This window comes from Passer domesticus, chromosome 17 (assembly GCF_036417665.1).
Source record: "Passer domesticus isolate bPasDom1 chromosome 17, bPasDom1.hap1, whole genome shotgun sequence".
In the NCBI taxonomy this organism is placed as follows: domain Eukaryota; kingdom Metazoa; phylum Chordata; class Aves; order Passeriformes; family Passeridae; genus Passer; species Passer domesticus.
Window position 1 is genome coordinate 10,207,209 of NC_087490.1, and position 24,526 is coordinate 10,231,734.

Consider the following 24,526-nt stretch of genomic DNA (forward strand, 5'->3'; position numbering starts at 1 on the left):
TCCTTCCTTCCTTCCTTCCTTCCTTCCTTCCTTCCTTCCTTCCTTCCTTCCTTCCTTCCTTCCTTCCTTCCTTCCTTCCTTCCTTCCTTCCTTCCTTCCTTCCTTCCTTCCTTCCTTCCTTCCTTCCTTCCTTCCTTCCTTCCTTCCTTCCTTCCTTCCTTCCTTCCTTCCTTCCTTCCTTCCTTCCTTCCTTCCTTCCTTCCTTCCTTCCTTCCTTCCTTCCTTCCTTCCTTCCTTCCTTCCTTCCTTCCTTCCTTCCTTCCTTCCTTCCTTCCTTCCTTCCTTCCTTCCTTCCTTCCTTCCTTCCTTCCTTCCTTCCTTCCTTCCTTCCTTCCTTCCTTCCTTCCTTCCTTCCTTCCTTCCTTCCTTCCTTCCTTCCTTCCTTCCTTCCTTCCTTCCTTCCTTCCTTCCTTCCTTCCTTCCTTCCTTCCTTCCTTCCTTCCTTCCTTCCTTCCTTCCTTCCTTCCTTCCTTCCCCCACCCAGCTCTGAGCACAGAATCCTGGAATGCTTAGGGTTGCAAGGGAGCCTAAGGATCACCCAGCTCCAGCCCCTGCCACCATCCCAGGGTGCTCCAGCCCTGCCCTGCCCAACCTGGCCTTGCACTCTTCCAGGGATGGGGCAGCCACAGCTTCTCTGGGAATTCCAACCCCACCCTCCCAGGGAAGAATTTCTTCCCAATGTCCCACCCTTGGTGCCTGCAGCTGGAGAACACAGGGACTGACAAATCATGGTAAGAAAATGATTTTTATTTATTTTCTTTTTTTTTTCTATTTTGAATTATTTTTTTTCCCTTTTTTTAAATGGAATTTCTGCTGTTTACAGATACGGTTTATTCCTGATAACACAGCTTGGCAGCAATTAAAAAAAACCAAACCAAACCCACTGCAACTGAATTAAACCCCATAAATACCAGCCCAGAAAACAATGGACAACCACCACTATTTCTATACAGGAACTATTATTTAATGTCACATTTTGACAACTGCAAATGGGCTACAGACTGTGGGCAAAAGGCAAGAGGTGAAATCTTTTTGAAACACCAGATGTAGAATAAACAGCTCATTTCTCAACATTTACATGATTCACATCAAATTGATGACATCCTAAATGTATTCCTTCTAAAGGATAGAAATTTTGCAATAAAATATTACATTTCATTTAATACTCTGGTACAATACTTCATACATTGCAGGAAAAAAAAATAAATGCAAGGCCTATTCCACCTAATAAGATCCTTTTTCATTAGTCTTTAGTACTGCAATTAAAAAAAAAAAATCACAGTAATGTCATAAATAAACAGGCTTGAAATTATTCATTACCTTTCACTATTGAAAAGGGAGAAATGAACAATTAATTTGAAATAATGGAGTTATGGCTAGAAAATCTAACCCTGACAACACATCTTAGTCCCAGCTGCAAATTTCCTCAGCCCTACAACAAAAAAGAAGGAACAGGTTGGATACCTTTGTTAGCTGTGTCCTGGTTAATCGTGTCTCAAACACATCTTTTAGGAGGAAAAAAGGAAAGTTTGGTCAGGATTAATAGAACCAATCAGGCCTAACAGGAGTTAGCTGAAATTAAAGTGTTTCTCTAAAACATTCAGTAAATGAAGTCTGCAGCAAATTCACACTGGCATCAATCATTGTGCCTTGGGAGCTGGGGGGAATTTCCCTCGTGGGACAAAGGCTTCTCCAAGAGAAGCCTGGGATCCCTCTTCCATCCCTGCTCCAGAACAAGCTCAGCCAGCACTGCTTCCACCTGAATTCCCCAAAGCTGGGAACCCCTGAACCCCATTCACTGATCTCCCCTGAACCAAAGGATTTTCTCTTTGTTGCTTCATCTGCCAGAACCCCAAAGGTATTTGCTGGAATTAATGCAGGAGATGCTTTAATTTCAGAACCCTCTGTCTCTGGTGACAGATTTTAAGGTGCAAGACCCAACAGAGGCTCAGAAAGGAGAATTTATTCCTTTAGTCACAATCTTCCAGCTCCTGCTCCCCCCTCACTGACATTCCCCCACCATGTGCTCCCCAGGATTCCCACACATTCTGCAGCAGGAGCTCCCTGCTCCCAAGGAGAACAATTCCAAATCCAACCCTGCAGAGGCTCTGAGCCAGGTCAGGAGGCCACGTTGTGCTGACTGCTGCTTGCACAGGTCCAGCTTTTAAGACACTTCACATGAACTGAGTGCAGAGTTGAGATTCCCTCAGGATCCTTCCCCCCTTTCTCCTGACTTTCCCCCCCCTGATTTCCCAGTTTGGGGCAGAGGAGCTCCAAACCCCACCTGGGTGTGTCCCCACCTTGCTCCAACCTCTGAAGTGCAGAATTTGACTCTGCACAGAGTCTGAGGCAAAGATTTAATTACTCCATGCAAATGTCAACACTTCCAAGTGCTCCCTGCTCAGCAGGAGGGAGCTGGGAACAGGGACAGGCTGGCAGGGGATGGAGAACAGGAATCTCACTACCAAATCACCCCAATTCTCTCTCCTCATCATCTATTCCAGTCTAGGAAGGGCACAAGGATCCAGGGCCAGAGCATAAGGCTGTGACAGTCAAACACATTTATGGTGTGCTGGTGACAGGAGTTCCAAAAAATCAAGTCCCAAAAGCCCCAAAAGACAAAAAGGACAAGAGGCCAAGGAACAAAATTCTGCTTAATATTAATGAAGCACCTTCATTCAGCCCAAACAAACTGGTCAAATATTGGAATTTGCAAAGCACTGAGGAGCAGGTGATGGCATCTCCCACTTCACCTCTCACAAAGCTGCAGGAATTACATTCCAGGCCCCAGCAGAATTCCACCAGGAAGGCAAACAACCCCATTCCAGAGACACAGGGAGCTCGGGCATCCTGTGTGAGGATGGGAATCACTCCTCAACACCCCTGAAGTCCCAGAATGTCCCCAAAAGCAGGGACAAGGTGCTGGGGAGACCCCAGGCCCCACTCCTTGGGCCTGGTCCTGCCATCCACAGCTCCAAGAGGAGCTGCTGGTGCAGGACAGAGCAGGGGAAGGAGTTACATGGAAGCTCACCAGATCTTCCTCGGGGAGTCTCTGGAAGAGGCTTTGCCTCCCTGACAAAGGTTCCAGCTGGTTTTCCATGCATTGGGACAGGAAGGTCCAGGCAGCTCCCAAAGGCACTTGGGTGGGACAGTGCCCCCAGTGTGGCCTCGCTGCTCCTGTCCCACCAGGAATCCTGGGATCCCTCCTTCCCTAAAAATCCTGGGGTCCTCCACAGCTTCCACTCCCCCAGCACAAGGGCAGGAGGGTTCCCTGACAGCAGCACTGGGTTACTGGTTCCACTGGGTTTAACATCCTGCAACTTCTTAATTAACACCTGAATTCTACTGGTTCAGTCTCATTTAATTGAGCAAAAAATCACCACAGAGTGTCCTCACAAACCACCCCCAGGTCACTGAGTCTCCTGAAGGACACAAGGAATTTCTATTCTGGGCACAGATCACGGAAAAGAAACTTGGTTTGATGTAAAAGCAACTTTGCATAAATTCCTCCAAAATAGCCCATCCAGCCACACAGCACAATTGGAATCAAAGCCACCAATTATCACAAAAAAAGCACCTTCATCTCAAGAACTGCTCACCCCAGGAAGCTCAGTCTGAGTTTGAAATGTATCAGGACTAATTTGATCATGCACTTGGTTCTATCCACGCTGGTGATCCACTGTTTTCCAACAATCCACATTGTTCCCATCAGTATTTTACATTTCATGTCACGGATTTATCCATGGCATTGCTCTCCCACCACCCACCCCCCACCCAGTGCCCCCCAAAAACCCCAAAACTGCTCAAATAAGGAAAAAAAAACCCCACTAACAGCCATACTGTGAAACCAAAATACTATTTAAAAAAACAAATGGATGACAGTCCAACAGTTTGCAGGATTCAAAACTGACTCTACAAAGTAATTGTCTACCTTGTAGAAAGGATTTCCTTTTATTTGGAAAACGAGCAATTGGAAATTGGAGAGAAGAGATAAAAACAATCTTTAGATGCTCTGAAGTTTTGCCTACTGAAGGATTAAAACCGTAAATAAAAAGGTACCAAGCCCTCAGAGTTCACTGCTCACGTGAAGCTTCTTCCATCTCTTTCTTGACCTTTTTAAAAACCATTTTCATGTCTGGGAAAGGAAAAAAAAATGAAGAATTATTGAGGAAAAAACCCAGCAGCTGTTTCTTATTCAGGCATTGTACAGAAGTGCTCAGTTTTGACTTAATAAAGCTTAAACTCAACCCGAAGTCTCAACCCTGGCTTAGAAACTGTGTGGGTGCTTTGGCAGTAAAAGGTGAGATTGTGTATAAAGGTCATTAAAATTAAATTTAAATTAGCTTTTGGAACTCAGGCACCCTAAGGAGATAAATTCCAAGCATTTTGGGCATTCCTGGGTGCATTTTCTCCCAAGCCAGGCTGGACACAGCCCCTCCTCTGCCCATACACACCTGCCTTGGCCTGGAAGGCTCTGAACATCTTCTCATCTGAAACTCTTCTGCTGCTGCATCAGCCCCACATTTTCATATACTCTAGCACTATCTTCTCTCATTCTGAAATGAAATCAGGATTTAGAGTCCCACCAATCTCATTTGAGACAAAAAAAAAAAAAATTCTATAATACACACCACATAATTCAGGGACAATTAATTTTACTTGATTTATTTTCAGAGGAAAGCCCAGCACAGCAGGGCAGGTTCTGGGGTAACTCAGCCTCGTCTGAGGTCTCTGAAGATGAGACAGAACAGCTGAAAAACTGAGGGCAGGAGTGGACTTACTCTGGACACGTTGGGGTTGGGGTGCAGGGGGGGAGAGGGCTCTGATCCCCGCTCGTCTGGTCCGATAACGAATATTTAATGTTTGTGTACTCGTGACCTTTCCTCTTGCTCTTCTGCGAAGCAAAACACACAACAAAAGCCAGGTTTGGGGTTAATCCAAGCAACCAATCATTGAGACAGTGCAGCAATTCCACCCGTGGGTGTTTTGGGTTTGTCTGTGAGCAGAGAGCTCAGTCCTGCAGGGAGCACATCCCTGAGCACACCTGGCTCCAGCTCTTGGTGAGGCAAAACCTGAAAATCCCCATTTTCCCCCATGCCACCATCTCCAGCAGAACACACCAACCCTCTGAATGCACTCAATCCTCATCTCCTTGGCAGAAAACTCCCCATTTCATTCTTGAGCAGCCAGTGGGCTTCCCACTGACCTTATTTCCAGCCCGGAGCTGGGGCCAACGGAGCGACACCGTTGTTTGCAGGAGCTCTAATAAAATAATATCTGAGCCCATTAGGTTTGATATAAAAAGCAGCCAAGCTGTTATTTGGATTCTGCACATATGCTCCAGGCTGCAGCCAATTGTGCTGGCACCCAGCTCCAGATCCTGCCAGGGAACTACACCAGGAAAGAAACGGGAGATGGATTTTTCCTGTTCCCAGGCGTTCACAATGCCTGCAAACACTGAAACCTACAAGGTTGGAATTGAAGTTTTGCAGAGAATTTGGGGTTTGGGGAAGGGGTTGTGGGTTTATTTGGGGTTTTTTAATGCTGCAACAAGTCCTGAGGGATGACCCAATCTCACAGCAGAGGCTGGCGGAGCCTCCGGGGAGCTCTGGCTCCTGAATTCCCATTAAGAACATTCCTGGGATTGAAGCTTTTCCAGGATGGTCTCCTGAAACTCATTCTGGTGATTCTTAAATCACTCTTAGCCAGGATTTATGACAAAGCTGTCCTGAGCAGTTTGTGGGAACACAGCTTGGGAAAAGTTTTGTTGAGCAAACCTGGATTTGATTCATTGAACAAAGTCTGGGAGACAAAGATGGATTGGTGGGCACATGGAAGGCAGGATTTGTGGGATGGACCACAAGGACATTTTGTAGGAACCACTCAGTAAGGGTTGGAAAGTCCCCAGCAGGGAAAAAGATATTAAAAAGAGTAAAAATATGGACTAATTAGCATAGAAAGTAAAAGGTACAAATCCCAGCTGCTCGGAGGTCAGGGCAGGGAGCAGCAGGGACAGGGAGAAAACATCAGCTCTTTATCACAAAACCAGGAAACTGCTGTAAAACCCCCCAGAACTGCAGTGCAGGGAATTCCCTGAACAGGAAGGGGCAGGGGAAGGTCTTTGTGGCTGTCACCACTTATTCCCAAGTATTTCTGATCCCACCACACTCCTGCAAGTGCTTTTTGTTGGACCACCACGCTCACCCTTTCATTTTCCACTCCAATAAACTGATTTCCTACCAATAAACTCCCCAAATTGGAATTGGAGTGATCAGCATTTGATTTTCCCCTTTGAGGAATGCAGGGAACAAGCTCTGAAATCTCTTTCAAACACAAAGAACACGAGGTTCTGCTTTAATTAACAGACCCTTATCTTTTATTCTTCCTCCACAGAAAATTTGATAACAGGAAGGAAATTTGAGATCTGGGGACAGGGAGGGTAGGAGAGAATTCCACTTAAATTAAGGAGAGGATTCCACCTAATATTTTAAAGAGAAAATTCCACTCAAGTAGTAATTTAAGGACAGGATTGCACTCAATAATGGAAGGACAGGATTGCACTCAATAATGGAAGGACAGGATTCCACTTGAAAATTTAAGGAGGGGATTCCACTTAATTTAAGGAGGGGATTCCACTTAATTTAAGGAGGGGATTCCACTTAATTTAAGGAGGGGATTCCACTTAATTTAAGGAGGGGATTCCACTTAATTTAAGGAGGGGATTCCACTTAATTTAAGGAGGGGATTCCACTTAATTTAAGGAGGGGATTCCACTTGACAATTTAGGGAGAAGATTCCACACAATGTTTTAAGAAGATTTCACCTGATAATTTAAGGAGAGGATTCCACTTAATAATTTAAGGAGAGGATTCCACCCGATAATGTAACAAGAGGATTCCAGTTAATTTAAGGAGAGGATGCCACTTAATTTAAGCAGAGGATTCCACCTAATTTCAGCAGAGGATTCCACTTGACAATTTAAGGAGAGGATTCCACACAATGTTTTAAGAAGATTTCACTTGATAATTTAATGAGAGGATTCCACCTAATAATTAAAGGAGAGGATACCACCAAATTTAAGGAGAAGATTCCACCTGATATTTTAAGGAGAGGATACCACCAAATTTAAGGAGAAGATTCCACCTGATATTTTAAGGAGAGGATTCCACCTAACAATTTAATTAATTCTTAAGCACAATGAACTGAAATACAGGAGACAGTCCACACCTTCAGCCCCAGCCTTCCCACAACACAATCCCCTCACAAACCCCCAGCACTGCTGCTCCCTGCAGGAACCCTGCCACGTTCCTGCTGGATGCCTGGGCTGGACCCACCTGCTCCTCCTCGATCCTGCGCTGGAGGGTCTCGATGTAGTGCTGCACTGCCATGTAAATGAACCTGTACTGGGCCTCTGTCTGCACCATCCCTGAGCGCTGGGACCTCACCATCTGGATGGTCTTGGGGACATCGATGTCACAGTCCACCCCTGGGGACATCCAGGGCATTGGGAAGAGCAGGGAAAGAGCCACGGTGAGGGTGGAGCTCGCCTGAATCCTCCAGCAGCACTGCTGGGGTGGATCCGTGAGCAGGCAGGGAAATCAAAGGGTTAAAGGTACCTTTCTCTCGGATGATGTCGATGAGGATGTCAATGACAATGAAAGTTCCTGTTCGACCAATCCCAGCACTGGAAGAAGGGGGAAAAAAGGGAATTTCATTGTTTTGCTCTTTCGGAATGCACAGCAAAACCCCAGCCAAAGGAATTCTGGCATCAGGAGGCTTCCAAATTATAGCCAGGGGCTTCTAAAATACAGCCAGAGTCAAACCAGACCTCAGGGAAGGCACAGAAATCAGCACTTCTGTCCCTCAGTGTTTATAAACACCCCTGAATCAGAAAAAAAAAAACTGTAAGTCAGATCTAACATTTCCTTGCCTAAAAAGCATCTCATTTACAAGGTGAGAACACCCAAAAAGGACAGAGCGCTCACAGGTGGGACGAGATGCCAGAATTCCCATGATCCCGCACTTGGAATGCTCCAGCCAGGTCCCATCTTCTCACCCAACAGCAAAAATTTTCATTTATCCAAAGGTTCCCACTCTGAAATCCCTTCTCTGTGCCACCCACCCAGACTGTGACATTGTACAGACAGAAAACAGGGAATTTGGAGCAACTTCCAGGGAAAGTTGTTCTTTTTAAAGGTCTCAGCCCCCTAGGCCAGAAGGAGGAGTGGCAGGAGCCTCACCTGCAGTGGACCACGACAGGTCCTGCATCAGGGATGCTCTCCTGCTTGTGGTGCACCTCCTCCAGGAAGTCCAGGACGCCGCCGGGGTCGCTGGGGACGCCGTGGTCGGGCCAGGTCCTGAAGTGGTACTGCCACACCGTCCTCTCCGTGTTCCCCTGCAGCACCAGGCACACAGAGCCTGCTGCTCAACACCCAGCTCCTCACGGGGCACAGCTCAGCCCCCCAAGCCCAACCTGAGCACAGCACCCACAGCTCCACAAATCCCAAAGGAGGGAACAAGTCGGGGCTTTCCCTGGCCTGGCACATCAGTCACTAAAATCCCCCAAAGTAAAACATCCCAGAGGCCAGGGAGCAAGACAAGATTCCTGTACTCCAAAGGTAAGGGGAGATTTTTGGGATACACCATTGAAGGGAAAATTCCTCTCTGAGAGCATTAAATCCTGCCAGGGCACTTCCCAGCTAAGAAGCAACACCTCTGTGCTCAGTTTTGTAATAATAAAATCCCATAATTCTGCTTTTTTAGGGAACTCCATCCAGGATTGATGAAGTAAAATAAATGCCAAGACTTCTGCTGCAGGAGCAGGGAATTTTTCCCTTCAAGCACCCAGAACTCTGCTTGGCCACATTTCCCATCCCAGTGCCTCCTTCCCTGAGTTTGAAATATTCACATCCAGCAGCTAAAATTTCAGCAGGTAAACCTTAAGAAAGGGAGGTTTGATGTGACAGGAATCTATCCCCAATTCCCCTGGTTTGCTTCTCCTCCCTGACCCAAACTGTTCCTTAACAGGAAGTGCCATTTCCACACTGTTTTCTCACCTTTTTTATCCCTTCCCTTAAGTGAATTTTCCACACCCTAAACCCCCACACAACTTTTCCTTTCAATGCAACCATTTCCACGAGGGAGCAAACGCCTGGCTGGATTGAAGTGTCCTCAGTTAAAAGCATTACCCCTCCTCCTGATTCCCTGCAGGCTCTGCAGCAGCTCCTCTCCTGCCAAAAGCTGCTTAGGCAGGAGAATCTTCAATTATCCCAAGGGCAAAGAGAAAGATGGATGGAACTGAACGTGGAGCTTCAAAGAAAGGCAGGGCTCCATTTCCTCATCTCCGAGTGCTTTTATTGATTCCAGAGAAATGGGCTAATCCTAACATTTTTCCTTTGGTGATCCACGAGCCGAGCTAAAAGGACAGAGTTCCTCTTGTACTCACCTGGCCAACTTTGGAAAGTTTCAGCTCCCTCAGGGTGTAATCGTGTGCTGCACTCTCCTTCACGTTCCGGACACGCATCACCCCGTACTCCTTCAGGGAATATTCATCTGGCCAGTACTTGACACACTTACTCTGCAAGATTTCAAATTATATTAAAAAAAAACCAAACAACAACAAAAAACAAAACAACAAAAAGAAAAGGAAAAATCAGGCAGGAAAAAAAGGCTGGTTTGCAAACTGGTTAATTAAACCCTGAAGCTTTTATTTCAGAGTCCACAGAGGACAATCAGCTGATGAGGTAAAGATAATTTGAATGGGAAGTTTCTTCTCTCCATAACAACCATTGGATAATTTCAGACAGGTACAGGCCACCTCTCCTCTTAGCACATTTTGGGATGTTTTGTGCCTCTATATTTTCAAAACCTGGAGATTAAAATCATGCTTTTTGTACCCCCAGACACAGGTCTCAAAACACAGAATTCCATCAGAATTCAGTCCCACATCCCAAAGCCTACAGGCTGCAAAAGAAGTAAAGGTCAAAGGTATAAATAATTCCCAGTGGAAATAAAACTTGGATATTTTCACTTCCATGGCTTGCAGCAGGAAGGGCTGACACAGCTCTGGTTCCATCACCAAAGAGGGTTCAGGCTCCTGCAAAGGGAGCAGTTCATGGTCTGTAGCTTCTAAAACGCAGAGTTTTTGGTGTGCTGCTGCTCCATCAGGATTATCTATGCCCAGGGATAAATTCCATCACTGAGGAATGGATTCACCTATCAGCACTTGGATTTGGAGAGGTCAGGAACGAGCAACTCCTGGGATGCAGCATCAAACAGAAATTCCTGCAGGAGCAGCTTCCAGCAAGAGCAAACACAGACCAAACACCAAGTCCTACAGAGCAAGAGGGTCTATTTGCAGTTATTCTGAACATCCAGGAAAAACCATGGCACAGGGAAGCTCCTCCTGCCAGCCCAAGGCAGAGGAAGATGGCTGAACACATGCCCACGTAGGCAACAAGATGCTTTTCTGCTATTTTTGCTCTTCTTTCCCTGTCACAAGAGGAGAAACTGAAGCAAATACTCTGAAACTGAAGCAAATACACTGATTTTGGGGGGTGCCAACAGAAATAACTTGCAGTTTTCAATGCAGAGGTCTGAGCAGTTGGTAGAGCAAGTCTGAACAGCAACGTGACATTAAAAGAGGCTTTACTCTGCTGGAAGGATTGCTGAACTGCCTCCAAAACCCCAAAACTCCCTCAATTTCTGAGGATTTGCTGCTTCTGCACTTTAAAGCACATCCAGGACTTGATGCAGGGCTGGGATGTTCCACAGTTCCTCCCTTCCTCAGGCTATGGAGGCAGCTCTGCTGCAAAGGGCTCTCTCTTCCTGCAAACAGCTTGGCCCAAGATAAAAAAGCTTTGATTTGCTATCAGGACTGGTATTTGCAATTCTGTAAGAAGTGAAATAGGCATCACAAAACAATCAAGGGTACAGAAAGAAGAAGCAATGCAGCACTGATGAATTAAAGTGGTTTTTGCAGCAAAAAGGCTGAGCAAACTTTGGGAAGAAAAATGGAGCAACTGCAGAGCAGCAGAGGCCATTCAGGAGGTTCTTAAAAAAATCATAAATAACCTGAAGGAAGAAAGGTGTATTCAAGTCAACTCTGCCAAAACAACTCCATAATTTATTTCTCCTCTTCCAAAACAAACATTATAACTGGGAAGGGGAGCTTCTCCCTCCTTCAGTGAAGTCTCAGGAAGGAAACACAAATCCTGTCCCTTTATCAGGGTGATGAAGTGGCAGAACTTTGCAAAGACGAAAAAAAGATCCACAAGGCAAAGTCAAAGACTAAAAAAAATACACAAGACAAAGTCTAATGGCTCCAACAAACAGCACCACTGGCAGCTTTGTCACCTTAATTAGGGAGAGAATCCTGTAAAACTTTCTGTTATTTGTCTTCAGTTCACACACACAAAGTTTCTGGGGATGAGGAACCCCTGCAGTCATCAGTCACCCACAGAAAAACCTCAGATCTTAATTTGATTTTTTTCCACAAGTGATGCTCCCCTAAAAAGGCAACAGCTTTCTATTCAGAAACAGACAATGAGGATATGGAAAAAAGGTAAAAACGTGGATAATAGTGTGTGGAAGAAGCAGAGAAACTTTAAAAGAAAAGGAGAGGGAAGAGACAGTGTGTATGAAACAGAAAAAAGATCAGAAACAACAAATCCCAAAGATAAATCCTTACAATCCCCAGGAGGCTGTGTGTGGCTGCTGCCAGGATATCAATGTTCAACTATTCCCATTCTTTCCTGCCTTGTATCATTAGAAACCAGAAACAAACTAAAATATCCCCAGGTTTGCCAGAGGCCAGGGAGCAAGACAAGATTCCTGTACTCCAAAGGTAAGGGGAGATTTTCGGGATACACCATTGAAGGGAAAATTCCTCTCTGAGAGCATTAAATCCTGCCAGGGCACTTCCCAGCTAAGAAGCAACACCTCTGTGTTCAGTTTTGTAATAATAAAATCCCATAATTCTGCTTTTTTAGGGAACTCCATCCAGGATTGATGAGATAAAATAAATGCCAAGACTTCTGCTGCAGGAGCAGGGAATTTTTCCCTTCCAGCACCCAGAACTCTGCTTGGCCACATCTCCCATCCCAGTGCCTCCTTCCCTAAGTTTGAAATATTCACATCCAGCAGCTAAAATTTCAGCAGGTAAACCTTAAGAAAGGAAGGTTTGATGTGTCAGGAATCTATCCCCAATTCCCACAGGCACCAACAAGAAAGGACACTCAGCACCTTCCAGAGCTCCAGGGAATCCTGCCCCACACCAGATTCCAGCCATAAATCAATTTATCCCTGTCAGTTCAGCTCCTACTTGTACTCAAATGTCAGGGCCTTTCCCAAAGCCAGCTGGAGCCTGGTTTTACCTTTCCTCTTTCCACTTCTTTCGTGGTCATGACAATAACTCGGGAATTCTCCTGGAACACCATCCTCCAGAAATCATTCACCGTGTTCTGCAGGCAGCCTTGGGTAGCAATGTAACTTTTTTTTGGCTTTGAGTTGTTGCACTTGGTTTCAAACTCAGGCTAGAGGGGGAAAAAATCAGCAATTCAACAAATTGTGTGTGACAAGGGAATCCAAGATTCCCTTGGATTTAGGGAAGAGGAGGTGGGAATGCACTCACCATAATAATATTAGCATTGATATAGTCTGAAACAGGTTCATTGGGATCACCATCGTGGAGAACAACTCTGGTGTGATCAACTGCAAAAATACACATGGATGTCAAGCACTTGCATTCCACAGCTGTGACCACATTATCAAACTTAGTAAATCAGTGATCAGAATATTCCAAATTGTTTGTTTTGCTTCCTTTAAACAAGTGGCTGTGACCAGCTGGACCAAAACGTGTCCATGTCCTGGGAATTCAGGGACACTCAAACACCAAGTCAAGGCAAAGCCTTGGGATTTGCATGTTGCAGTTCTGTCCCCCAAATTAATCCTCTTAAATTTAAGTATTCCAGACTGTTGAGTTGAGGGCTATGAGGCTTTTAAATGAAGATAAAAGCCAATATTACAAATATCTACAAAGTACAAATGTGTGAACCCAAACTGGAAATCACGGGATAATCCTGATAAGAGGGGAAATTATCATTAAAGAGAAGCCAAAGGCCAGTGGTATTTAATTAACCCTGTATTAATGAGGCAAACAAACCAGAGTAACATTAAATGGCAACGAAGGGTCGATACTTACAGGGTAAAATGTTTTTGTATCTATTTTTGTTCTTGTTTTCCTGGCGCTGCCCTTCCTTACGGCTGTAGAGGAGTTTGCATTCCTGCTGCTGCAAGGTCTGAGGGGAAAGCACACACAGGGGGGCTCAAAAAAACCAGGATGGACTGGCCCATGCTCACAGCAATCCCTTCTCCCAGAGAAATGGAGAAGAGGGGCTTTAGGTGACTACAAATAGGTTATCCATAAATGATCCCAGTGAAGGAACAAGCTGGAGTGGGGATTTCTGGAACACAATGTCCCAGGGACAGCAGCAATTCAATACTTGCACAGCCAGGCTGTTCATGGCAAATCTCCCCACTCCCAAAGCTCCCTGGAGCTGGAGGCACCAGGATCCCCATGCTTTGCTCCAAGTTTTCATCCCCAAAGCACTTCTGGCCCACTAAAAGGAACACTCAAGTTTTGGAAGCTGCTCCCCTCATCATTCCCACCCTCCAGATTCTTGCTGTTATTTAACTGGCACTTTTGCTCACTCCTATCTCAGTCTGATACTCCCTCACTTAATGACCTTGGATAATTAGGCTGATCCTAAAGCCAGGGAAAGAAAAGAAATGGAAGAGATGCAAAGTTTCAAGCTTGTGACAAAGGGCAGGAAACAGCCCCCAAAGCATTGCCTGTGGAATTCCAGGCAAAAGGACTGAGAGCTAAACTCTCCCAGCAAGTCAAAGAACTGGAGCAATTAAATGTGTGTGGAAACCACATCTTCCTTCCTAGAGTTAATTATCATTGCTTGGAGCATCCCTGAGGAGAGATCCACGAGCAGCAGCGACTCCCAACAAGCCCATTCAGAGCTGGAACAACACAACCATAAATCTGAATATTCTCCACTTCACTGCAACATCCCAGCACTAAGCTCAGAAATAACCATTCTTCAGAAGGAAAAACACTACAAGGGCTGTCAGCATTCCTGTCTGGTGGTTCCTGGGACAAGAGGCTCGTTCCTGCCTGGAGACAAGTAATTTAAATTCACCATCTGGGCTGGCAGCTCCTGAACAGCACAGACAGGGATCCATGGACAACCTGGAGTGTGCTCCCCCCTCCTGCCACCTTGGGGGACAGCTGGAGCTTCCCTGAGGGGAATGGAAAAGAGGGCACTAAAACTGCTAGGAGAGGGCTTCATTCCCAAAAAAATGAGGGTTAGTGCTGACCTCACTGACAGCAGCAAAGGGGAAAAAGAAGTGCAAAATCCTTCATTGATTTGTTTTTCCTTCTAGACTTTTCCTTCTGTCAGGAAAACACTTTGCTTCTAAGGCCACATTGAGAAATCCACTCCAAGAAAAATTTCTTCAACGTGCAGCAGAGGTCAGGAAAGAACTGTGAATTAATGTCTCAGTTGTATTTTGCCAAACCAACAATCCCTTCCCACACACACGACCTCTGCTGCTTCCTTCCCTCTCCAGATGGAATTCTGGCCATTGTGACCATTCAGCAGCCCTGGATCAAGGACTGCCCCTCTCTCTGGAAATATAAAGGAGAAAGCTTAATCCTCATTTTATCATTTCCCAATGCCATCACCTCACCATCTGATATTCCCCTCACACCCCTCTGTGCTAATTCCTTCACTTTTCGTGGATTAATTTTCCTTCTCCTGGCAATAATCAGAGCACACTGGACAGTACAATTAGCTAATGGATAGTTCTCATCAAAGAGGGTTTCTCCAAGGATGGTCACTTTGCAAATCCATCACTATTCAGGAAGTTTCTCAAAGCAGCCAGTCTGGAGCTCCCTGAGCACTTCCCAGTTTCCTGTTGCCATCTGCTGGTGGAATTCCAGACTCCACTGGTGGTTATGTGTGTGTGAGGTATAAACCAGCCCATTATATCCAGCATGGAGTGCTCCAGACCAGGCTGGAGGGGGCTTGGAGCAGCCTGGAATAGTGGAAGGTGTCCCTGGCCATGGCAGAGGGGAGGGTAGGATGGGATTTAAGGTCCCTCACAACCCAAATCATTCCACTATCCCAGGTTGCTCCAAGCCCCAGCCAATCTGGTTTTTAACACTTCCAGGGATGGGGCACCCACAGCTTCTCTGGGAAGAGTTTCTTCCAAATTCTGGAAGGATTTCTTCCCAATATCCCATCTAAACTCCCTCTAGTTTGAAGTCATTCCCCCTGTCCTGTCCCTACACACTCTTTCTGAAAGAAAGATTTTGCCTGCAGAGAGAAATGAACACCAAAAGAAACAAAAAATAAACCTCCAGAAGTCCAAGGAAAATACATATAATCCATGCTGTTTCATCCCAGAGCTTTCTACCACTTCCCAATGGCTTTAAGATCCTCAGAAACAAGCATCAAAAAGCCCCAAGGACAAGTGCAATGGATGGACTGAGAAATGGAAGTGTCCCTAAAGAAATGGTTCCCAACCTCCCAAACAGCAGAAGGAATTGGGAGGATTGTCCTGGTGGGACAACACAGGAGGCTCCCTCATGGTGGGAAGGACATCCAGGAGGATATCCTGGATAAAAAGCACTCTGAGAATCAAGGAAAAAAGGCAAACGTTTCAAGCCACAAGAGTGGAGCTGGCAAAGCCCTGGAGATGGGAGCAAAACCAGGGATCCGAGGTGACGGAGAGGAGGAAACACCAGGAAGGCAGAACCCAGCGTGACTTTGGCAGCGTGACAGTGAGCACTGGAGGAAACACTGGAGGAAACGTTCCTAGGAATGTAAGGAATTACCTCAAACTCTTCCCAGAAGCCCTGCTTGACTTTATCCGTGGTCTCTGCCAGCTTGCTGAGCTCCCTGACTCGGCTCTCGATCTCGGCGGCGTTGATGCGGGTGGTGTTCAGGGGCTGGGGGACAGACCCCAGACAGCACAGGGTCAGCAAAAACAACCATGGAGAGACAACTCAAACACAAATCCACTGAGACAGGGATGTTTTAATGGGAATTTTAGGATCCAGGCATTGTTTTGGATATCAGAGTTTTGGAATTCAAGCAAAGGGCAGTGAGGAAAGGGATGGTGAACAGCTGCTTTTAAACTGTCACAGTTTTTATTTAATTATTAATTTAATTATTTAATGCATTAAATTGTCTCATTTCTGGACATGCCCTGCAACTCCTACAGACCAGGATGACACCAGGAAATTCTTCACATCAGAGACAACACTTTATCTCTTCACAAGCCGAACAAAAATTGCTCCCATTGAAATGACTTTTTCATCCATTTCATGAAGTTTAACTCCTCATTTTTTGCCTCAGAAAAAAAAAATACCCTGGAGGTGGCAAAGCTCAGGGGTGGCCTGTCCTTCTCACCTGTTTGAGCTGCAACACAGTGCCCAAAGTCTCCACCATGGGGTTCTTCTTGTAATGTTCCACCAGATCTGTCAGAGAGTCAAACTTCTCCCCTCCACCAACGTCGTATTTGAGATCCTGAAAAGACAAATGCTCCTCCAAATAAATGCACTTCCCACCACCACAGGCACAGCACTTCCAGGCTGAGCCTTGCATCAGAAATAACCTCCAAAATTGTGTGTAGAAGGCTCTACTGAAATCCTTCTGCTAAAGGATAGAACTTTAATAAATAGCACAGACAGGCTGCAGGACATCCCTTTTTTTACCATCTCCTTGAAAATCGGTTTATCTGCATTTTTAGAAAGCTGATTCCCTCTGAACCAGGGTTCAGGCAGCTCTGGAGCTACAGGATGAGAATCCAGGAATTAGGGATTTGAATTGATTTCCAAAATTAAGTGTGTGATTGGGTCCTGAAAGGCTGGTACTGCCTGGCACCATCCCTATTTTAAGGAAGCAAATGCCAAATTATCCTTAAAGGCATAAATGCTAACTGCAAATCAGAGAGGTTTTCTTGAAAAAATAAATATGTTCTGGTAATTCAGCATTTACAGTCCTAGTGGGCCATTTCTACCTCCAAACGACTTCTGTTACTGTATTTTAGGGGTTTTTATATAATTTAGTTATTGCACTGCCTTTGGGCACAATAGAAATAAAAGAAAATAAGAAAATCCATGTTTTTTTAAAAAATCCATTATTATTTTTTAAATAGCAACCCACAGAGATGGATTAAATATCCAAACTGTAATTTAATAATATTTCAGTGAAGAACTACCTTATGCTAAATAGAAGATTTAGATTTCAGGGCATTCCTTGGAGTGAACACTCGTTTTCACAGACTGTTGATCATCCATCAGGTGTAACTGCCTGAACTGACAGGAGAGAGACATCTGTGCATAGATCTCCATTTATCCAATCACTCCTATTTTGATAGAATCCATCCAGGAGACTCCCAGAGCACAGCAAAGTGTGATTTGAGCCAGAAGGCCCTGACAGGAGCCAGTCAGCCAAAAAAGATTGGAATTTTGATACCATCAAAGGAGTCATTTTGATCAAAGGGATGGCCTGCAGCAAGCCCAGGGAAAAGGGAATGCATCCAGAGCTCCCGGGCCCGTGGATTCCCTGCTTTTCCTACCTGGCAGTGGATCATGACGTGTGTCACTTTGGATTTGCCATCGTTGCTCTCTCCTTTGTCATCCCCTGTCCTCACAGAAAGGACAAAGTCCCCAGGGTGGCTCTGGCTCTCCCTCACCAGGAAGCTGCCATGTTTTCCTTTCTCTGTCAAGAGTTTCTCAGCTTCTCTCCCAGAGAGATGCCCGTGAAACCACCTGGAAATGAAGTGACATAGAGAGAAAAACCCTGCTTAGCATTCCAGCTGAATCCACTCGCTCCGGGTGTTTATGATGAAATTTAATCCTTCTGTTCACTCAGCAACAGCCAGGTCTAGGGCTGTTTTACTCAGTTGGTAAAAATAATAAATAAAATAAGCTTTTTAAGTGTCCAGGTGCACACCAGTGAGGACAGAAACACTTCAAAGCACTTCCATGGAGTTTCCTACAAGCTTCCAGTGAAGCTTTGATTTGGATCCTTCACAATAATCCAAATAAACACCAGGTTACACTCCAACCTTCCCCTCAGTCAAGGCCTTCATTCTTCTTTTATTTACTTCATGAAACTTTCCTGATAAACTTGTCCTCACCCTTCTATCCCATTAGGAACTGGAGAGGATAATCCCAGCAATCCCAATTCTTCAGGAAATAGGGCCAAAAAGCCATCAATCCTCCCCAGCTCTGTTAAGGCATTCTGAGGAGTGAGAGAACTTGTTTGAATATTTTTCCTCATCATTTCACTTCTAGGAATAAACAGGTATCTGCTGGTTTAGTTCTGACCCCTGACATTTCCTCAAATTCTCCTTATGAACCACACTCCTCAAAACAGGAGTTTGAGGAATCTGGGGATTTGTATGGCCTTCACCTTCTACCCACTGCTAGGAAAAGCACAATAATTTATACCCAGAAACATCCCTGGGAATTCCTTGCAGCAGCACCAACATCAGGAGAACTTCTCCAATTAAACATTCTCTCAGTAAAATTAAAGGGAATTATGCCCTCTTTTTCAGTCCTGTCCCATCCAAGGAAAAATGCTGAAGGGAACAGGTTCTGAGGAGTTCAAGTTCTGAGTTAAAGGCTTGGACTGCTTCACCTTTAACCACATTTATTCATCTACTTTGCAAGGAACCCTGAAACAAAGCCAAGGTTGTGGCCACCCTTTTCCCAGCTGGAAGCTGAGTGTGAAGAGAGATAAACACAGCATTTATTAAGAAGCACAAGGACATTGAGGTCCCACCACTTCTCTGACCTTTCTGAGGTGGGATCGGCACAGTTGAGGGGATATTTCAGCTCTATGACATCTCCATTCTTTTCCTTGAGCTGCCCATGGTGTTCCATGTAGTACTGCACCAGCTCAGCCAGCGTGGCAAACTTCTCTCCCCCGTAGAGGTCATAGTAGTCACCTGTGTTCTGGATCTTGATGTGGGTGACTGCTCCAGTTCGTCTAAGATTTGAAAGACAGGCAAAAAACCCCTTCCCAAGTCAGCTGATCAATCAATCAATCAATCAATCAATCACTTTTATATGCGGTGGTGCCTGACGTGGAGAGATCCATATTCACGATTCCAGCATGGAGCTGCTCCTCTGCTTGAGCTTCTCTGCCCACCAGAAACCCCACAGAGCCACACAAAACTCCACACACGAGCACACGGGTGGAGGGTGAGAGGAGCTGAATATTCTGGAGACCCAGCAGAGCTGCTTTGCTCCTTTCTCCAGAATTCCCACCAGCTCCTGAGGTCTCTCCCTCAGGAAACATTTGCCTTTGCCTGCTGCCACAGGCTCTAATATTGAGGAAGAGCAGCTCCCAGCAGGAATCCACTCCTGTGCCACAAGGCCTGTTATCTCAAAGTATCCAAGCAGCACAACCCTTATCACCAATCCCACTTTTCCCTTTTCCTTTATCTACTTCCTCTTGCTGTCTTTTCCCCATCCCTACCACGCAGTGTCAGGGGACAACTGTCACAGAAGGCCTATTTTGGAAGCTGAAAAAGCCACAGTTGCCCTTAAAAACTTGCTGACTTTTCCTGTGCAAGGAGAGTCTGGATTTCCTGCTGGACCCCTAATTCCCAGCACCTCTGCTCCTTCCAGTTGGTTATCAAATGGATTTGTAAAGGGCTAAAGCAATGTTATTATCAACCTATTTCTGTTTCCCCTGAGCATTTTTGTCCTGCTGTAAAATCAGAATTCACTCCCCTCCAATCTAGAGCTGGGTAAAAGTATTTGAGAAGCTCTCCATGGAAAATGGGAGAAAAAGAAGAGGGAAAAGTGAACAACACTAAAAAGTGACCAGAGCATTCTTTCACCTCTTTCAAGGAGCTCACCCACTATTTCTCCACAGGACAGCAGCAAATTAAGATCATTACCAACCTGGGGCAAGACTGGGAAGAGCCAAACTCACCTAACAGAGAGTGTGAAGTCTCCTGGGTTACTTTTGCTGGGCCGTGCCAAGAAGCTGCCATCGACTCCTCTTGTTAACAGCAGGTTTTCTGCCTCCACCCCAGTGATATTTGGATGAAACCATCTACAAGAGGTTAAAAATAAAGAATGTTAATAAATAAACAGCAGGTTTTCAGAGTTAACTCACGCAGAGCAATGCGACAGCTTCCAAACTGAGTTGTGCACCTAAAATAATAGTTCATTATTAGTTTCATATTGCAACTTTTTGTAAACATAAGAATTACACTTATCCCCACTCTGACTGCCTGGATTAAAATGATATCAAAGGTACACAACATAAACACAGACCAGAAGTGGTATTTCCTTACTCCAGCAAAACACAGCACACAAAGAAAGCGAAAGACAAACAGGAAAAATACCTAAAAATAAAACAAAACATCCAAAGTGACACTTGACAACATTTTGAAGGTTAAAAAACTGAACAAAACCTCATGGTTTAGGGCACAGCTGAGGGGGTCAGGAAGGAACTCCCTGCGTGGACACCCCACTGCTCTTCCTCCCAGGGATGTGGAGCCGGGGTCGGATCTGTCCTGTTTAAATACAACCCCAGAGGAATCTCCTATTGATCCTCACCACCCACAAACTGCCCTCAATGACTATCCCAGAGCCCAGGCAGAGCTGGGGCTGGGCTGTGGCCAGCAGCTCCGTGTCCCCACGTCTGGCATTGACTTTGGAGACTTATTTGGAGCCACTCGGTGTCACCACTGCCTCTGCTCTTATCTGGAATTCACCCATTTTTATTGCAGCCCTGAAGGAGTTCTGCAAGAAAGGGCTTGGTGAGGATTTTTCTCTGTCACCTTTGCACTTGGCAATTAAAAATCAGCTTTAATTTTCAGAGTTAAATCCTCATTCTTGTGTGCTGAAAGAACCCAGCCTGCTCCTCTTTGTTCACCTCTGGGTTTTTCCAAAGTACGACAAAATATATCCAAAAAACTCCACAGTCAGGCTCACCACAGAGAGAGGAGTGTTATATCCAGAAAAATGGAACAGCATTCCTGATCCTTCCTGATCCAGTCAGCATTTCAAGCTAAATTGCTCAATCAGCAAAATATGAGAGCACAGGTCTAAATTTAGGGTTATTATTTCAATTGTTGCAGCAATTCCTTCTCCACTCAAAAGTTGCCAATATTCCCACCAAAGCCTACTCCAGAGCATTCTCTTCAGAAATGTTTTTTAGAATTCTAGAAAATCCAAATCTCTAGCAAGTCATTCAAATGGGAATTAGGATCCATTTCAGAAGTAAATTGTGTGAATCTTCTTGTGAATGTTTTTTTCCCATAGTTAATAATATTCTACTTGCACCACGAAAATCTAGTGAATAGTCCCCATCTTTCACTGAAGAACAACACAGAAAATATCAAATTTATGCACAGGACATGGAAAAAATGATTCAAAAATACTTCCAGATTATCACAGCAAATGGGAATGAATTAATGAATAATGTTTATCTAATGATTATTGAGAGATCAAGGAAAGTTCTCAAAAAAGATACTGCACAATCATCAGTACCTGGGATGAACTGAACATTAAATAACTTATTTTAGCCCACAACAGGTTGCCTGGAGAAGGTAATCATATATTTGCCATGTTTCCACTCCCAAAATTTTACTTCCATTTGGAGAAAACAAAAACAAAAGTAAAAAACCAAGCAAAACAAAAAATGTGCAGTAGTAATTTGAACAGTTTGCAAGCTTTTTAAATATGCACAGGATTCAAGAGAAACCTTGGTAAATTTTGGAGTTTATAGCAAAAAATGTCTAAACAGGCAGAGGAGAAATTACTGGGATTGCTTCTCCAGATTTATTATATTGACATTCCATAAACTTCAACCAAAGGAATATCTTCTGTATCCCACTGTGAACTTTAAGGAAGTAGCTATACATGAGCTGTTACAGCAAAAGAAAACTAATAATTTATGTACAGAGGTAACTACAAATAACCTGCTATTTAACCAGCATTTAAAGGAGAGGTTAAACACACAGTAAATGGTTCAAACCCCCAAAATCTCTCTCCCACATCCACACAGAGATGCCAAGAGCCAAGTGCAGCAAAGCCAAGCTACACCTGGGAGGGTTTCTGGCACTTTATGTAACTCTGGCTCTGCTGGCACCTTGCCCTCCTGCTCCCTCAGCTCCGTATTTTTGGCTTTGAGTAGGAAGCTGCATTTGTCAGGCACCCCAAATAGCAGAATGGGGGTGTCAGTGATCCCTGCCAGCGGTTCCGGGAGGATCCTCCTTGAAGTGCTGCCATCCCCTGTGCTCCCAACCTTTGCTGCAGCCCTTCCAGGCTGGGAGGGGACAGCCAAGGGCCAGCGCTCACCAGTGACACCCCCTGAGCCAGGACCTGCTCTCACGCTTCCTTTTATAGGGATGGAATGCATTTTGGGCTTTTTATCCTCTTTTCCCTGCCCATGTCCCTGGCAGCAGGTGCAGAGCTGGCCCGGCCAAGGGCAGTGAATGCAATCCCAGAAGTCACCCAAGCCCACGCCCTCGTCCGAGCGGCTCCTCACCATCCCTCCCGCAGCAATTCCCACCCAGGGGCTTGGAATACACCACGGCCAGCCCATAATTAGCTCACAGCAAGGTGGAAATGTTGGTAAGAAAGGAAGCAGTGAAGCAGCAGGGGTTCGTTTATAAAAGGGGCTCAGAACCAAGGGGGTATCAGCAAAGCAAGGAACCTTCTGATGAAAAAAAAAAAAACAAAAAACCCATGGTGGAAAATCCACCCTTCCCACAATTATCCCTTTTTTGCTATCATGGTCCAGCAGGATCTGTGCTCCCCAAGCCAGCACATTTCTCTCTTACCAAACCCAAAGGAATAAATCAATACAATTTTCCATGCAGTGATTGGGTTTTTCAATCACCTTTGCAAGAGCAAAGGAGAGATGAAATCAGTTCTGTCTCAGCTGTCACAGCCACAGCACCGGGGATGTGCTGACGGGTACTTTAATTACTCCTATTTATAGGCTCATCAGTTGATATTTCCCAGCTTTTTTCAGTCTCCCTCACAAGTAACAGGATTGTTCTGGCAAGGAGGAAGCTCACGGTGTTGCCAAAAGGTAACTTGTGGCCTTGTTCCCAGCGTGAGCAGGGACACCCAGAGATCACAACATAAAGAACCTCCATACAGGTCAAAAAACCCCAGATCCTACTAGAAATGGCCATGGATTGAAACCAATTCACCATCTTGAGGAGAAAAGAGAGGACAACCTTGGAGAAATTATAATTTAACAGGTATTACTTCTAGAGGTGAATAAACTGAAATTGTAGCTGCCCCATCCCTGGAAGAGTCCAAGGTCAGGCTGGGGCTTGGAGCAACCTGGGATAGTGGAAGGTGTGGAAGGGGGTGGAATTCCCAAACCACTCTGGGAATCTCAGAATAGGTCTGCTTAAAAGGATAAATACATTTATAGCATTTTCTATGGCAATAATTCCCCTGAAGCCTAACGCTCACCCAAATCTCTGAGCCCAAAAGGACACTGGGTATCAGACAAACATCAAGGACGGTGAGAAGCTACAACAAAGAAATGGGTTCGGCTGTTTGTCGTCGTGCTTTGGCAGCGCCACAAGGGCTTGAAACGAGAGTGAAGGCTGGTAACTGATTAAGAACGCAGGTGGGAGCTCAGGAAGGCTCCTTTTGCAGCCGGGCCGTGTTGTAGGCTCGGTAAATCAGCGCTGCTGGCCTTCGGGAACAATTCCTCCCTCGGCTCCATGGGGACACGCACTGAACCCCCCAAACCGGGGGCACCGGGGCAGCTCCCGGTGGATGCGAGAGACTCGAATCCACCCGAGGCAGCCAGCCCCGGGAGGCTCCCCCGGGAACGGGCAGGAGCGGGCTCCGGGAGCGGGGACAGGGCTCCGGGAGCGGGGACAGGGCTCCGGGAGCGGGGACAGGGCTCCGGGAGCGGGGACAGGGATCCGGGAGCGGGGACATGCCCCGGGAGCGGGCGCGGTGGGCGCTGCCGGGGCTCCAGCCCGCCCTCAGGGAGCAGCCCCGGCCCCGCACCGCCGGCAGCGGAGGCGCCCCAGCAGCCGCGGCCCCTGCCCGCCGCCCTCCCCGCCGCCGCTCCCGCCTCACCTCCGCGATGTCATCTTCCCCCGTGGCCCCGGCGGGTCGCGGTGCGCCAGCCCCCCCGCGCCGCCCGCCGCTCACATGGGGGTCCCGGCGGGGCCGCGGCCTTCGGGCGCTGCGGGGAGCGCGAACAACGGCGGCCTCGGGCCCGCGAGCGCGGCGCGGCCCGCCCCGCGTCACCGCCCGCGCCGTCATCGCCCCGCGCCGCGCCCCGCCCCGCGCCGCCGCTCCGCCCGGGGGGCCGCGGGACCCCCGGCACCGGAGCGCGGCGGCACCGCAGCCTCGCCCGCGCTCGGGGCAGGGCGCGCGGCCGGCCGAGCCCCGGGCGGACGCGGGCTAAGCGGCGGCGGCGCGGCGGGGCCGCTCGCC

The 24,526-nt window shown here is 46.4% G+C and overlaps 1 protein-coding gene and 1 long non-coding RNA gene across 2 annotated transcripts; both read right to left on the bottom strand.

The window, feature by feature from the left end:
- Nucleotides 1-731: 731 nt before the first annotated feature.
- PTPN11 (protein tyrosine phosphatase non-receptor type 11) lies at nt 732-24,331 on the bottom strand. The gene is made up of 16 exons (XM_064393079.1): nt 24,164-24,331; nt 20,028-20,150; nt 18,879-19,073; nt 17,656-17,848; nt 16,485-16,601; nt 15,908-16,021; nt 13,202-13,298; nt 12,632-12,711; nt 12,375-12,533; nt 9,446-9,577; nt 8,241-8,395; nt 7,617-7,684; nt 7,335-7,486; nt 4,782-4,894; nt 4,455-4,556; nt 732-4,135 (listed from the first exon to the last, which is right to left on the bottom strand). Exons 1-15 carry the CDS (start codon nt 24,175-24,177, stop codon nt 4,487-4,489), a joined length of 1,782 nt encoding a protein of 593 aa, XP_064249149.1. The 5' UTR covers nt 24,178-24,331; the 3' UTR covers nt 732-4,135; nt 4,455-4,486.
- LOC135282884 (uncharacterized) lies at nt 4,985-7,324 on the bottom strand. The gene is made up of 2 exons (XR_010348879.1): nt 7,144-7,324; nt 4,985-7,094 (listed from the first exon to the last, which is right to left on the bottom strand). It is a non-coding gene; the product is annotated as an uncharacterized LOC135282884 (long non-coding RNA).
- Nucleotides 24,332-24,526: the final 195 nt, after the last annotated feature.